The sequence below is a fragment of the Aethalodelphis obliquidens genome, unplaced genomic scaffold (assembly GCF_003676395.1).
Source record: "Aethalodelphis obliquidens isolate GAN/ISIS:26980383/991018 unplaced genomic scaffold, ASM367639v1 scaffold116, whole genome shotgun sequence".
Lineage (NCBI taxonomy): Eukaryota > Metazoa > Chordata > Mammalia > Artiodactyla > Delphinidae > Aethalodelphis > Aethalodelphis obliquidens.
Window position 1 is genome coordinate 1,433,079 of NW_020838060.1, and position 16,048 is coordinate 1,449,126.

The 16,048-nt window shown below is 40.8% G+C and overlaps 1 protein-coding gene across 5 annotated transcripts in view; it reads right to left on the reverse strand.

Annotated features, from left to right (window-relative positions):
• Nucleotides 1–887: 887 nt before the first annotated feature.
• The window catches only part of POGZ (pogo transposable element derived with ZNF domain), a 48,245-nt gene continuing 33,084 nt past the window's right edge, over nucleotides 888–16,048 (reverse strand). For 4 of the 5 annotated variants that reach the window (XM_027097824.1, XM_027097821.1, XM_027097820.1 and 1 more), the window contains 11 exons: nucleotides 15,500–15,837; nucleotides 14,951–15,105; nucleotides 10,395–10,495; nucleotides 9,711–9,857; nucleotides 6,531–6,665; nucleotides 6,243–6,415; nucleotides 5,944–6,084; nucleotides 5,389–5,445; nucleotides 5,072–5,184; nucleotides 4,794–4,818; nucleotides 888–4,658 (listed from right to left, as the gene is read on the reverse strand). In XM_027097824.1, coding sequence (XP_026953625.1) covers nucleotides 2,987–4,658; nucleotides 4,794–4,818; nucleotides 5,072–5,184; nucleotides 5,389–5,445; nucleotides 5,944–6,084; nucleotides 6,243–6,415; nucleotides 6,531–6,665; nucleotides 9,711–9,857; nucleotides 10,395–10,495; nucleotides 14,951–15,105; nucleotides 15,500–15,837 — 3,057 coding nt within the window. In that variant the 3' untranslated portion in view covers nucleotides 888–2,986. The remainder of the gene's footprint in view (nucleotides 4,659–4,793; nucleotides 4,819–5,071; nucleotides 5,185–5,388; nucleotides 5,446–5,943; nucleotides 6,085–6,242; nucleotides 6,416–6,530; nucleotides 6,666–9,710; nucleotides 9,858–10,394; nucleotides 10,496–14,950; nucleotides 15,106–15,499; nucleotides 15,838–16,048) is intronic. The other variant, XM_027097822.1, reaches the window with a different exon arrangement.

Genomic DNA, 16,048 nt, shown 5'->3' on the forward strand with positions numbered 1-16,048 from the left:
ACACCCGTCCAACCTCCTCACCCTTCATGGGGAATACTAAGTAATTTCGACATTTAAGCTAAGTCTTCTACTAATTTCTAGCACTGTCAGAAGACCTCTTACAAGTATCGTGTTCACTAAGTCCTAGGTGTAGTGGTGAGTCAAATCAGTTGGGGTTATTAGCCAGTTCCATCACCAGGATGGCGTTAAACCCGAATTTTAAAAAACACCCTGGGTGATTCTGATGCATATCCTCTCTAAACCTCTTTTTGAGAAACTAGTGTAGGCAGTAAACCCCAAAACTATTACAGGCATATCTTGTTTTTTATGCTTTGCAGATACTGCAGTGTTGTTTTACAAACTGAAGGTCTGTGTCCACCCTGCATTGAGAAAGTCTTGGTGCCATTTTTCCAGTAGCATTTGCTTACTTTGTGTCTATGTCACATTTGGTGATTCTTGCAATATTTCAAACTTTTTCATTATTTTATTTGATATGGTGATCAGTGATCTTTGACGTTACTACTGCAAAAAAAGATGACAACTTGCTGAAGGCTCAGGGTGGTCAGCATTTTTGGCAATAAAGTATTTTTAAATTAAGGTATATCATTTTTTAGACATACATAGTGTTATTGCACATTTAATATACTATAGTATAAACTTACATGCACTGGAAAACCAAAAAGACTGTGACTCGCTTTGCTATGATAGTTGCTTCACTGCAGTGGTCTGGACCCCAACCCACAGTATCTCCAAGGTATGCCTGTATAGAAATTCAGTGAGGTGAGAGCTGAGAGAGAAATTAAAACCCCTCCACTTGTATTACCCATGATTACAACTAGTAAATTCAAGCCAAAGAAAACTGTCAGCTTTCAATTTGAATCTTCCACACATTCAGTCTCAACACAAAGTAGTCAATAAATACTTGTTTATTGATTAAACTGAATTATAAAAAACAAAACAAAAAAAACTTCCTATACTACGAAGCCATGCGGGCAGAATCCACAAAGGTAACTTCCTGGCCAAAACCCAGCTGATCCACTGTTGGTATTATGGCCTTAAAAAAATTACCCATTGAGAAAGTCATACAGTGTGCAGAGGCCAGGAACCCAGCTCTGCTAAATCTGGGGCTGCTGTGGAGACTACCAAAGAGAAGGATTAAGTCACTGCAGATAGCGTTGACCATAGTTCTTGAACTTTCTGAAAGGCAAAGTTTTGACTCAAAAGTCCATATTCTGTCAAAATGGCATCAGGCAAAAAGCTGGGGAAGAGAAGCCCAGGTGGATCCTCAGTTCAGTTTTCAAATGCCATGGGTTCACAAAGCTGGCCAAGCTGTTTATGGAGGGGAATACTCCAGTTCACTATATTATAGTGTGCTGGGAGTTAAAAAACACAAAAAAAAAACGGATGAGGAGAAACAGGTGGTAACAAATGTCACACCTGTACCACCAGGCCCATCACATCTTGAGCATCTCCCAGTCTGTGAAAGCCTGCTCAAATAGGGTAACCTAGAAAAAAACCACATTGTTTATAAATCCATTTCCCCTCATTTTTTTTAAATGTTCCACTTATGTACATTTTAAAGATGAACCATTTACAAGCCTGTGCAGGTTGCCTCCTTGGCTCACAGGAGGGAAACGTTGCAGAAAGCCTCAGGATGGACAGAAGTATAGTATAGTTGTGGGAAAGGTGGACCTGGATTTTTGCTCCTTTTCTCTGTGTGTTACAGTACGTTTCAGTTTATAGCCATTGAGTACATACAATTAAAAAAAAAAATCCCTCATGCAAATTGTAGAAAAAATTTTCTTTCCTTGAAGCTGGCAGTGAAAAATAAAGATTCGTGTCTTTTTCTTTGTGCACACCCCTATGTGTTTCTTCATGTCAGGTTCTTCTCTAAGCATTAAGAGAAATAGGGGAAAGCCACAGGGTAAGCGGAATTTCAACAAGTGGTCTTTTTAAAGTTCAATACAACTTCTTGCACAATTAGCTGCTGGCTGGCGGACATGTGATCCCTTGAACAGGTATGCTGTCCACTTAACAGGAGGAAGTTCAACAAGGCAGGGACTGCCCCCATGGATTGCAGGATGAAGACCCATACACTGGGAATGGCTTCCACCCTAAGGTTCTGTGTGATCACCTCAGTACCTCTTGCTTGCTAATGACCCATGTATGATCCTTTGTCCAGAGTGACGGTGTGAGAATGGGGAAGGGGGCCAAGGATCACAGGTGCAAAGAATATTGGTTTTGTTGTGTTTTTGTCGGAGGGAGGGTGGTGAGGGAAAAAATCTACTCATCATTCTGGACGATTAAAGGTGGTTTCATGCATTTTTAAAGCCACAATTTTATATTTAGAGTTGCTGTAGAAACCAACATCTCTGGAGAGGGAAGGAAAGAAAGGAGAAGGAAGAGAGAGTTCAGTGGGATTTTTTTTCCATTTTCATTTTTATATAAAAGTGTTAAGACCACAATGAAAAAACTTTTTTATCCATATATATATATAATAAACCAGTTTGTGAGCTACAATTTTTGTCTTTCCCATCTTCAGAAATGTTCTCACATTGACAATGGTTGGATAGCATCATGCCCAAAGACACTGGCCACACAGTAAAACAAACAAAACCCAGATGTACTATGATACAGTTGAGGTAAAAGGGGAAACAAAAGATTTAACATTCGCCCACGAAAGATTTTTTTTTTCCTTTTTCTTGATTTTGTCAGAAAAATACCAAGCACAGTGATTTAAATTTAAAAAAAAGTCACAAAAACCTGTTTTTAGCAGAAGTGAATGACCAACAGGGCCAGGACCAGCTCATCGGCTCAGACGTGATCACTATCGGTTTTCCTAATAATCCACAAATCCACAAGGATGTATAAGTCAACATCAGGGGGGAGTGGTGGCATAAAATTAAAAAATATAACCCAAATACCCCCACCTGGTATACCCCCCTTTACCTCTACCCTCCCTAACACTTTCCCACCCCCACTCCACACCCCCTCATGACCCCAACACTTAAATCTCCATCAGATCTAGGTCAGCTTCTTCAAAGCCATAGAAGGACTCGGTCTCACTTTCACCCTCAAAGAGCTGGTGAAGGCTTTCCGGCTCAACTGTCTCTTCAGGAGATGACCTGGGTCGGGGAGTGGAAGCTGAGGCCTCCTCAGACTGTTCCCCACTCAGCTTCAGTTGCTCCTCTAGGGAGGCAATTAGCTCCTCCTGCATGTCAGCATTTCTTGTAGGTGAGTTAATGTTGCCATCAGGGCCAGGCAGAACGCTGGCCACAAGGAAGGACCGCTGAACTAGCTCTGGACAGTCCCCAATGACACCAAGCACCTCAGCCAGCCAGACCAGAAGCAGCTGAAGCAGGACATCAGAATCACACGCACTATCTGCCATTTCCCGAGCCTGCTCCTTCCACTTTTTGTGCAGGAAGTTCTTGACAGTTCGTTTGATGCATACATCTAATGGCTGGATTTTGGAGCTACAGCCTGCTGGGACAACTGCAGGCAAAGTGCTAGAGGCACTAAGCATGGCCAGCACCTCTTCTGACAGGTGAGTGCGATGACAGTCCATCACAAGCATGCCTTTGCTGTGCTGGCAAGCTGTGTGCTTCTGCCACACTCGGGTTGACCACAGCTCCATGATCTCATCGTCACTGTAGCCACTCTCCTTCGCCTCTAGCAAGATAGAGTCTGGCACATTAGCAGGCTGATCCATCTGTCCTCGGTAGAAAACCAGGGTAGGGAGGACAGTGCCATCTGCCAGAATGGCCAGCACCACATCACACCAAGGCTCCCCTGTGCCCACTGTCTGCAGGGCATTTTCCTTTCGGTCGTCACTGCTCAGTACCTCCGTATCCAGGAACAAGGAGATCTCATCAATAGCCACAATCATAGACAAGGGTAAGTCCTGGTTGTGAATCTGCCGTTGTACAAATTCAATGAAGAGTCCTGCATTCTCTGCCACATCCTTAGGTAGAGTGTGGGCCACAGCTCGCCGAGCGTGGGGAGTCAGGTGGTGACGTAGCATGAAACGCACAGCCCACTCATAAGAGATCTTAAACCCCCCCTCCAAAGAACGTCCTATTTTGGTGGCCTTCTGGAACAAGGTCTCCTCATTTACAGGTAGCTGTTGCTCACGTTGGGTCAGCACCCACTCAGCCAGTTTCTCTTCCGCCTCTAAGCTCAGATATTTGCCCTCCAGATTCTCCCCCTGTGAGGCCTGGAAGCGCCGAAGCCAACGCCGGATGCGTCGTTGGGGGTTTCGGAAGTGTTCAGCTGCCTGTTCCGTATTGCAGCACAGGGCAAACAGTACCACTCGAAGCTTCTTCACAGAAAGCTGCTCCTTCTTGCCAATCACACTGCTACTACCACCCCCTGATGCTGGCTCAGGCTCCTGGGTGACTGGGCTCCCTTCATCCTGGTCATCGACATTCAGACATTCCGCCCCCTCCGTAGCCAAGGGTGGAAGGGCTAAAGGCTGGGGATGAGTGGGGGTTGGTGGTGGGGTTGCAGTTGAGGCTGGTGACGGGAGTGCTTGGGCCATGGGAGCTGATAGCTCTTCAGGCTCAGCTGGGGTGGCCCCCGCAGATTTCACAGTGGCAGCTTTAATAGAGGGGAAGGAAGGAGGAGGGTACAAATTCTTCAAGTTCCGGTCGTGCACTCGGTCACGAGTCTGGCCATGCCTAAAAGGTTAGCAACGAGAGGAGGAAAAAGCTCAGTTAAACTAGAAAAATGAAATAATAATAGTAGTAGTAGTAATAATAAAGACCAAACATACTATAAAATAGAAATTAAACCATCAAGCGAGTTTCTGTTACCTTGAGTGAGATATCCAAGTGAGTCCTATGGGAAATAAAGACAATAAAAAAGTGTTAGCTCAGTGAAGAAACAAACCCTCCAAAGAGTTCTTTAGATTTCAATCAAAAAAGCAAACCTACTGTCTTCCCAGTCTTATATAAATTTCAGGTTAGAATGCTTCCAATTTGGTGAAGTGTATCTAAACAGTGAATGGGTCAGGCCAGGTAGAGATGCACCAGACTCATGGTATGACCTGTATCCTTAGCTTTTTTCCCTAATCCCCATCTCTCCTACTTACCCCGTGGCAGGATGCTACTGGATCTGTGAGAGGGGTTGAATACCAAATGCTTAGCCATGGCATCTCCAACAGAAGTAACAAAGGTACATGAAGTGCAGGCCAGCTTGATTCCACTAAGAAAGAGAGTCAAGAGTATATAAGACAAATGTAGCAGTGACACTAGAGAGAGTTAAGCTTTGAGGCTTAATAAAGAAAAAGAGCGTCCCTCCTTTCTCCTCTCTGTCAAATTAATTCATATATCCACCCCCCAAAATATTAAAAGGGATTTAATGTAAAAACTTGATAAATTAACAGACCATCAATAAGTTTTTTGTTACCTCACAGAATTTTTAAACAAAGCCAAATACTTGGGGCTCTTCCGTGGAACATGATTGCTGAGGAAGACAAACAAAAAGTGGTATGAGTTACGTGGTTCTGCTTGCTAAACTAGAGATCACCAGCGACTGACAATGCCCCAACAAAAGATATGCCTCTTCACTCAATCCTAACCTCAACCCAAGCCTGTTTTCCTATCACATTAATATTTCCTATTAATATGCAAACGAATCATGGGGGTGGGGGGAAATCTATTAAAAGGCACATTCTGGTTGGGGGTGGCGTGGTGGTGACCAGGGTCAGATGCTACATTTCTAAGACGCTCCAAATGAGTGCTGCTGGTCCTTGGACCACGTTTTGGGTAGCAAGGTCCTACAAAATCAGAGCACAGACCATCAAAGCCAAATGAAGCCGGGTCTGGCCTCTTACCTGCTAGGACAGGTGGGCAAACAGCTCTAAAAGTTGAAGAAGGAAACCCCAGAAGCAGGGGAGGGAATGCACTGAGTTCTGGAGAACCTGAAATCCCAGATAGGAACATTGGTTTAATCCTGACTTACTTGATCATGTGGTTGGCATAAGCTCGAGAACAGCAGGTACTATAGCGACATAGAGAGCAGTGAACATAAGTAGGGAAATGGTTAGGGAAATCTGGGATCTCAAAGCTGCACTCCAGACATGTCTGCCGGCCCATGACACTCCTGTCAAGAAACAAGGAAAATTCTTATTACTGCCTCAGGGGTTCCTAAATTGTAGGCGATTTAGACAACAGATACTACCTAAAAGGCTACCAGATTACACTAGCTATCAGGAATAACTGTGCCCACCCGGCCCCCAGCCTCCAGAAGAAGGCACTGACATTTTCCTAACAGCTCTCTTCTGGACGTTGCGCTGGACAGGGGGATAAAGGAAGACGGGCAGAGGGTCCGCTGAGGAGGCCAGTGGTGCTGCCTCCTGCAAGGTGCTGGGAGGGACATCACTGGAGGGTACAGGAACAGTGCGTGGCTGCCCTCGGGAAGCCCGGATTGTCACCTGTGAGTCAAGGGAAGGGATAATTAGACACTACCCACGTTACACCTCAGAACACGGAAAATCTCTATTCCTCCCCTTCTTGGATCTGTAAAGGGAATGTCAACAAACCCTTTACCTTGGTGCCTGGTTTCAAACCTTCCAGCTGCTTGGGTTTACGGAAGGTTTTATGGTGCTGAAGCTTGTGTTCAATTTTGTCCTTGGCAAAGAGAAACTGCAGCCGGCATTTGTTGCAATGATAAACATTCCTCTTCTGAAGGGGGAATAAAAAGAGACAGAATCCTTTAAAGGTTCCCAATGAATTTTCTTCCCTGAGGAGAAGGTACATCATTGCCAATCGTATTCTTCCCACCCTTCTGTTGGTAATTTAACAGAGGAAAAAAGAGAAATACACAACCTAACACCAAACCTAGTATTTTTTTATCTTTTTATATAACTTTATTTATTTTGAAGTAAAGTTACAAACCTATTATTGGGTGGTGAGAATCATCACCTCCCATGCTCCCAGAGAAAGGCAGACTCAAAGTCAGAATAACTAGGTCCTCAAACCACCTCCCGCTGACTTGCTTTAACAATCTGGCTGAGTGGCTTACGCTTCACTTGCCCCTACTACTTTATATTTACAGTGTGGATGGACAGTGCTACTACTTCTGGATATTCTTATTTTTTAAAAAATACAATAAATATGTACGTGGTAAAAAAAAAAATCATACTTTTATTCTGTACTCCTTCATGTGGTAAGCTTGCCTTCAACTCCAACCCTCAGTCCCTCTCCATAGAAACAACTTGTTACCAAGTTTCTTGGGTATTCTTTCACAGATAGTCTATGCATATAACCATATAGCAAACACATACATCTCCAATCACCACCTGTTTTCCTTTCTCTTTCTTTAACAAAAATGATAGTCCTTTCTACACAGTGCTGTTTTTTTCCTCTTAACACATCAATGCATACAGATATGCCTCCCTCCAAGGCCATTTTGAGGATTCAATCTGCCCAGTATTGAAATACGACATGTCTATGATTTTCTTCCCTAGGATAGCAAGGCTCTCTCTGTAACCTCAGCTGAGTCACAGGTGATAATTTCCACGCTACTATATGGAAATGCATTAGTGGTGGATTATCAGCAGTCACTACTGTGAGCCTAAGAAGTGCCTGCTTACAAGTAAGAGTGAGGGCACGTGTGCACACATGTGGATGTTATGCACAGGTACACCCACCCATCTTGTTCTCTCTTCTGTTCCCTATGTACCTTCACTCTTCTCCTCCAGTGGCTCCTTTCCTGCAGTATTTTAAAACAAAGGCATACCTATTCCATCTTAAAAACAAAACACAAAAGCAACAACAAATTCTCCCTTGCTACCTCTTTTCCTGGATCTACCACCCTTGGTCCTCCCCTTCATAAACAAATTTACTTATTTTTATTTTTTATTTTATTTATTTTTTTGGCTGTGTTGGGTCTTCATTGCTGTGCACGGGCTTTCTCTAATTGTGGCGAGCGGGGGCTACTCTTCGTTGTGGTGCGCAGGCTTCTCATTGTGGTGGCTTCTCTTATTGTGGAGCACGGGCTCTAGGCATGCGGGCGGCTTCAGTAGTTACAGCACTCGAGCTCAGTAGTTGTGGCTCATGGGCTTAGTTGCTCCACGGCATGTGGGATCTTCCCGGACCACGGCTCAAACCCGTGTCCCCTGCATTGGCAGGTGGATTCTCAATCACTGTGCCACAGGGGAAGCCCTAATAAATTTATTTTTTAATTAATTTATTTTTTTCATAAACAAATTTCTTTAAATAAGTTGTCTCCATTTCCTTACCTCTCATCATCTGTCCCACTGAAATTTGACTTCCACCTTGCTAACCAACAAAACGGCTAAATTAAATGCTGGCCTCTAAAGTTTCTACCTTGTTGATACCTTCCTGCAACACTTGACCACACTCTTTTCTTCAAAATACTTTTGTCCCCTCAGCTTCCTTGACACCAAGACTCTTCTTGTTTTCCTTCCAGGACTATGGTCCTGGCCTTGTGGATAGAGACTTCAATGGTCCTAAGCCTTCACCTTATTCTCAATTTGGGGGGTGGGGGATGGGGGTGCAGCATAGCACTTACAAGTTTAAAATCCACTTATTTATATAATGATGATTCCTAAGTACCTTTCACAATCCAGGTTTTTCTCCCAGGCCTCAGACCTGTATATCCAACTACCTATTTAATAGTCAGTTATACTTGATGTCCATAGATACTGCTAAGTCAGGAATATCCAAACTTGGGACTTCCCTGGTGGTCCAGTGGTTAAGACTCCATGCTTCCATTGCAGGGAGTGTGGGTCTGATCCCTGGTCAGGAACGAATAAGATCCCGTGTGCCACATGGCATGGCCAAAAATTTAAAAAATAATAGTAATAAAAAAGAATATCCAAACTTATAATCCTCCCCTCAAAAATTACTTTCTCCAGTGTTCCTATCTCAATAAACAGTCCCACCATTCATCCAATTACCGAAGACAGAATCCTGGGCACTATCCTTAACTACTCTCTCACTACCTTCACCTAAATCCATTTCTAAATCATAGATATCACTTATCTTCTCAATATCTCTCAACTCTATCCTCTTTGTCCTCATTTCAAAAGCCCGTAGCCACTATCATCTCTCATCTCAACTACTGAAAAAGCCTCTGGCTTGTCTCCCTAACTCTAGTCTCAATCTCCTTCAATTCATTCTCCTTAGAGCAGCCAGTGCAATCATAACTAAAAGCAAATTTGAACACATCACTCCAGGACTAAAAATCTCTTTAATGGCTTCCCAACAACTTATTATAATAAAAGTTGAAATTCCTTTTATATGGCTTACAAGATTCTCCATGATCTGTTCCCTAACTTCCAAACTCCTCCTGTACCCTACACACGCCAACCACACTGAACTTCAATTCCTTGAATTTCCCTGTCTTTGAGAGCATTCTGTCCTTCTATCCCACTTCATCTGGCTCATCCTTACTCATCCTTCAGGTCTTGAACACCCCCTTTCCTAAAAGCCTTACTAGGCTCCCAGAATAGGTACATTCTTTTTTACATCTTGTATTTCCCCTAACACAACATTCTTCTTGCTTTATTGTACTGTTTAATTGTCCTGTTTAACCACTAAATCTCTAGCATCTAGCCCAGTGCCTGGCACACATCACTGGAATTCAATAAATTTTTCAAACACATGGTATCTTCTCTACCAAAATTATTTGCTTAGCTCAGTCCTGGCCCCTGTATCCATAATTAAAAAATAAGAACACGGAAATTGCTTGGTGCCTGGTACCTGGTGCCTCATGTAATGCTGTTGGAATGCATTGCCATTTTTGAAGACCTTCAAGCAATAAGGGCAGAGCAGGTGCCGAGTATCCTCATGGATCATCCGAAAATGGACATCTACCTCAGAGTAGAGTGAGGAGCGATACTGACACACCTGAGTCACATAAGAAGGAAAATAAGCTAAGAGTGAAGTGGACAACTGAGGCCTTAAAAAAGAGGTAGCAACAAAAATGTTAAGATATGAAAAAAAATTTTTCCTAAATGTATAGAAATCAGATTATTTTTCTGACGTTTATTGCAGGGCTATGTTGGTGATAAATTCAGCCGTGAAATAAGATAAAAATGGGAAAGACAGGAAAGTCTGAGAACAGTCCATATTCTGACAAAGAGGAGTAGAGTTTTTTTTCTATCTCCAACGGGCACATTCAGGAGACAGACACTCCCTTAGTACAGGTATATATATGTTCCCAGACTGGGTTCCTCGGCTGGGTACATGCAGATATTCCTTTATGTTTTTCTCCTGCATGGGAAACCCTGAAAATAGAACCCGTGTTCACTATTTCTTCTGTATTTCCTCAGTGTTCCTAAAACTGAGTGTGTGCAGTAGGTACTGGGCAATGTTCATTAGTGGATTCTTTGTATTTAGCCTGAGAGCAAAATGGCTAAATCTCCCTGGAGAAAAAGGCAATACCTGGCAAACATAAGGCATCTCTCCAGGCTTATGAGTATCCTTCATATGCTGGAGAAACAGTGGCTCACTCTCAAACGCCCACTCACAGATCTTGCACTTGGCTGTAAGAAGAAAAATAATCAATAAATCCACCTGAAAATAAGACCAAAGTCCTGCTGACTCATAATCTTTTTCTCTGACTCCTATATCTTCATGTTCAATAGTCAGTAAATTATGAAGTCTCTTCTAGTCTTTCTTTAAAATGGTTCTGTCTCAACATTTGTGCTGCTGATTAAAACTATCCTTCTGTCTCTAGCTCAGACTTCTTTACCAAAGTTCCATTCTAGATTTTGAACTCTTTACGAAACATAATATTCTACCATCTACTCTAACTTAATTCAGCATCCTCCTGCTTCCCATCATTTCCCTTCTCACATCCCACCTCCTCCTGAACTCAAAACCTAGGCATTATCTGACTCCAAACCCGTGTCTGTCACCATTATTTCAAAATGCATCAAGGAATTGTCACTTCTGCATTCTCACAGGCAGAAACTTGGTAGAAGCCCATATGATTTCCTACTGCTGATCAGCTGGCTTCTAATACCTCCTTATCTCTCCAATACAGTATCTATTCTTTATATACCATTGCCAAATGAATTCTTTTAAAGTACTACATTACTTCATCCCTCTGCTCAAGGATAGACAATGATTATCTCCTATGAATAATTCAACATTTATTGAACGTTTACTAAATGAGGACAAAGAAGGATTTGTCCTTAAAAGACTGACAATATGAACAGAACTTCTTGACTTATGAGTTACTGTGTTATTTCAGTATTAACTAATTTGAGATAATTAAACTTTAAAATTAGCCATTTTATCAAGCTTTTATAAGGCTGCAGTTCTAAATTTTTGGCAAAAGTTTTGTTACATATTTTGAATTATACAGGCAAAATAATGATAGTTATTTGCATTTTTATTACCATTACTGAAATTATTTTCAAGTTTTTGCAAACATGAAAATTGTAAATTTGAAGCTCTAAGCGCTTATTTATTGGACAATGTCCAACCCCTGCCCCGTACCCCCAAATGAGTGAAGCTGAAATAAAAAACAAAACCAGGGGTCTGAATCTGGGGTCCAGGGAAGAGGTCTCAGGGAACCCAGGTAGCCCCTGAAATTATCTGCAAAAGAGTAAAATGTGTATTTTTCTGGGAAGTTTTGTGTTTATTCTCAAAGATGTCTGCAACCCATTTAGGACCACTTCCTAGAGGTACATTAGATACAAGATAAGATAAAGAACAAGAACAAGATAAAGAAATTAAAAATTCTGCCTAGAATGAGGAAAAGCTGATATACGAGCTGAACCTTGAAAGAGTGGTTTGCCAGACAGAGGAGATGAGAGAAGAACATGAGCAAAGGCATGGTATTGCATGTCATGTTTGGGAAACAGTAACTAGTGGCATGACAATATTTTCTCCTGTTTTCTTCCCCCTTACTTCTCAATTCAATTTGTTAATCTTTTTTTCTTTTCTAGAACACTTTTAAGCATTGGTGTTTCCCAACCTTCTGTCCAGGCTTTTCTTATTCTCTATGTTTTCCCTGGGCGATCTCTTTTACCCTCAAAGGCTTTTCCTACAACCTATACATACGCTCTATTCTTATAGGTCTCACACATCAACTATAACAACATTTATTAAGCAATTTTTAATGCATAAACACCATGCTAAGATTTATATATATTATCTCATACAAAGAAAATCAGTGAGAAAGGAACCAAAGGCATCAGTGGATTTAAGAGATCTCTAGTAACCTTTCACACCTATTGGAGTTGATGTCAAAAAAGATTTAAGAGGAAGAATTAACTGATTTTCCAAAGTGGCAACCTAACACTGTCCCTCCCAGCACTATCACTCTCATCTCCCTAACACCTACCATAGTCTCCTGCCTTGAGAAAACAGGCATGAACTACTACAGCTTTTGCTTCCTGTTTTCCAAATTTGGAAGGACAGATTCCTTATGCCTTTTCTAAGGCTCATCCGATCTCATCATTCCACGTATCCCATGACTTTATCAAGCAAGTGGTTCTCCCTTTCTTCAGTCTTTTTCCATAGAACCCTCCTGACACCTGAACACAATTAATCACCCTGAAGCATCCTTCCCTCAACCCTACCTCTTCCTTAGTCTATTGTCTTTAAACAAGTGTGAAGAAAAACATAATGCTATTAAAAATTATACTGTTACCATAATTAAATATAATAATCCATTGATGTTTTGGAGACAATTCAGGAAACTTGAAAATGAAGATACATAATATTAAACATTTACAATGAATTCTGTTATGTCTTGACAAACATACTATGGCTATGTATTTTAAAATGTCCTTACTTTTCAGAGATAACATAATGAAGTATTTAAGAGTGAAATATCATTATGTCTATAATTTAGTTTAAAAACACTTCAGAAAATAAAAGGAAAAGAAATTTTCAAAACTAAAAAGAAAACAATTGGTCTCAAAATATTAACACAAAAAAAATAAGCTACTTTCAATGAAGGATCTGCCATGGATGCAAAAAAAAGGGAGTTATTTAAAAAAAAAAAGGGGGAATTACAAAAGAATCCAAAAATAAGATTGATATATACTAAAGTACAGAAACGGTATTTACCTGTTTGGATCAACAATTTCTCAGGTTTTTCATCAGTGTAAATTTTAAGTCATAAGATACTCAAAAATTAATAGTCAAGGATAAAAGAGTGGTAAGCCAAGAGAAAAAGACTGATGAGGTGCTGCACTGTTTCCCATTAGGAAAAATTTATCTTTTTATGTACAGTACATATATAAGTGGAATAACAAAAACACACCCCACCAGATTCTGTATAAAAGTAGATGTTTTCACTGGGGATTCAGATGAGTTATTTGGGCTTCCCATGACTGACAGTGAAGAATTTTGGGTCCTAACCTAGACCAAGTTGGTTACTCTGCCACTATACTGTAGTGTTCTGATGTTTGATTCCAGTATCTACTCTACTCACAAATGATTAGCCCAAAGTTCCACGGTCTAATATGGTAACCACCAGTAACATGTGGCTAGTGAAGACATGAAATGTGGTGAGCCCAAACTGAGATTTGCTGTGGTGTAATAATACACACCAGATTTAAAAAGAAAAGAAAAAAAAAAGAATGGTAAATATTTCATTAATTTTAAAGTTCTGATTACATGCCGAGATGATTTTATTTTGGCTATTTTGAGTTAAATAAAATACAATATTAAAATTACTTTCGCCTTTAAAACATCTTTATTTCAAATGACTACTAAAAATTTAAAATTACATATGTAACTCATTATATTTCTGTGAACCAGCACTAGTCTGAGCCACTCATGGCAATCCCATTTCCCTTGACAATATGGCCAAGGCTAAGAGATATAAAGGGAAAACAATTCTGTCTTGTAAGAAACAGACTTAGAAAAGACACAGGAAGATACGGTCTCTTCTTCATCTGCAAAATTTTACATCCGCCTGTATTCCTGAGACTAACGCAACCATCCTGCTATGAGCCAGAGACAAGAGAACTGTTGAAAAGTAGAAGACTCGCATTCTGGGCTTGAAGCTTACTCCACCTTGAGTCTTTTCAGTTAAATCATATAATAATAGATGTCCTTAACATTTAATCCATCTTTAGTCAAGATTTTTAATTTGCAGCAGAAATTTCTGTCTTTATGTGTTTCCTATCACCTAAAATCTTTTCTTACTACTTTCCATCCATCTAAATCCTTCTTGTATTTAAAGACCCTAAAAGTTTACGCATTACTTTCTGTGAAATCCACAAGGATCTTTTCCCTTCTCTGAACTATTTCACCTATCACTGGTATCATACAATGCATATGTTTACAGCAAATATATTGTCTTGTTCTCACATTTTCCTATAGTTAAATAATTTTTGTCTCTTCAACAAAACTAGAAATCCAAAAAAAAAAAAAAAAAAAACAAACTAGAAATCCCTTAAAGGACAAAAGAAATATTCTAGAAGACTGGACTCAAATCCTCACAATTTCACCTTATTAGAAGTGTTTGCTCTAAAGCAAATGACTGAATGTTTCTGGGCTTGTATTCAGCCTGTGTTTCTCATCTGTAAGACGTACAGTGTAGCTAACACTCCAACTCATCTTATATCTCATGAAAGCACTGTCTTAATGGTGAAGTATTCTATAACATTATCTTTTATCCTTCATAAAACCTATGAGGGTACTAACTAAAATGGAGACCCAAATACAGATGCCTGCTTCTTCTATAAAAGGATCTAGGTAATAAACTCTTTACATATACCTCTCTACAGTGGTCCTGAAAGAAAGCCCCTTAATTTAGAATCAAGCACTGAACTCGACTCATGCTTGAACAGAATAGAAGTCAGGCTTGTAAGATAATAGGGTAAGTGAAGTAAGAAACTGACTACGAATATGCAAAGAACTTCCTCGACACTGTTATCCACATATAAATACACATAATGGGCTCCCACCAGTGCCATTCACTGAATGAAAAATGAAGTATACCCCTAGAGTTTAAGAATTTCCAAACTTACTAGTTGATTCATAGGGACTATGAACATTTTCCAAGTGGCACTGGAGCTGGAAGGGAGTGGAAAACTGACGATAACAGTGCTGGCAGATAGTATGACCATCCACCTCACCGTTCTGCTGATCAAGTTCTACATGATGTTTCATATGGTTCATAAATCTGTAGCACGGCACAAAGGAAAAGTACAGACAACATAAAAAATCAGAAGCCTTGGAAAAATGTACCAGCGAAATCACAGAACAGACATTACATGTTTCCCCCTCCACCCTCCCACCCAACTTCCTCTTTTTGGGACATCTTCTGAGCCCAGAAATTAAGAGAGATCTCGAAACTTTTCTGGGGAAGGAGATGCACTGGTCTCACTCTACCCAAAGTTATGTTTTATTTATTACCACAATATCTCCTTCTATAGTACTAGTTATTGATTTAATGATAATCCTTAGCAAGAAAGGATAATAATTAGGGCCATTCTCCAAACAGAAAGACTTAAACATGTAAGAAGCTTTCAGACTTCACTTGTCCAAGGTGAGCTCCAAGGCTCTTCAACACTCACCGAATGTTGTTTTTTAGCCTTTTGGTACAATGTGGGCATCGGAAAGATGTGGCGACCTTAGGGAAGTTTGTGAGCTGGGCTACTTTGCCACCATCCCGTCCATAGTAGAAGTCATCTACTAGCATAATGAGCTTGGTCTGGACGCCATCACCCACATTCTCATTTGGCTCTGGTACTTTGGTAGGTGGTGACAGAGCAGGAATAGGTGTAGAAGAGGGAGTGGAAGCAACAGGAGTTGTTTTCTCAGGGGATGGGGGCTTTGCTGCTGATGGGACACTGGGTTCTGAATCCAGAGACTTTCCTTTCTTCTGGTATTCAACCATTTCTGGGCAACAGTACTATAAAGAAAGAAGACATCTGATCATCCTGGTTCTCCTGGGGGCTAAGATGTGCTAACTCCTCAACCTCACTAACATTTCTCTGTAAGTGTTTGGTTCTAGGTATTCTCAACCAGCTTTCACCCTGCAGTTTTCTAAAATGCTTCCAGGTTTCACTCTTTTTCGTGTGTGTGTGTGTGTGTGTGTGTGTGTGTGTGTGTGTGTGTGTGTG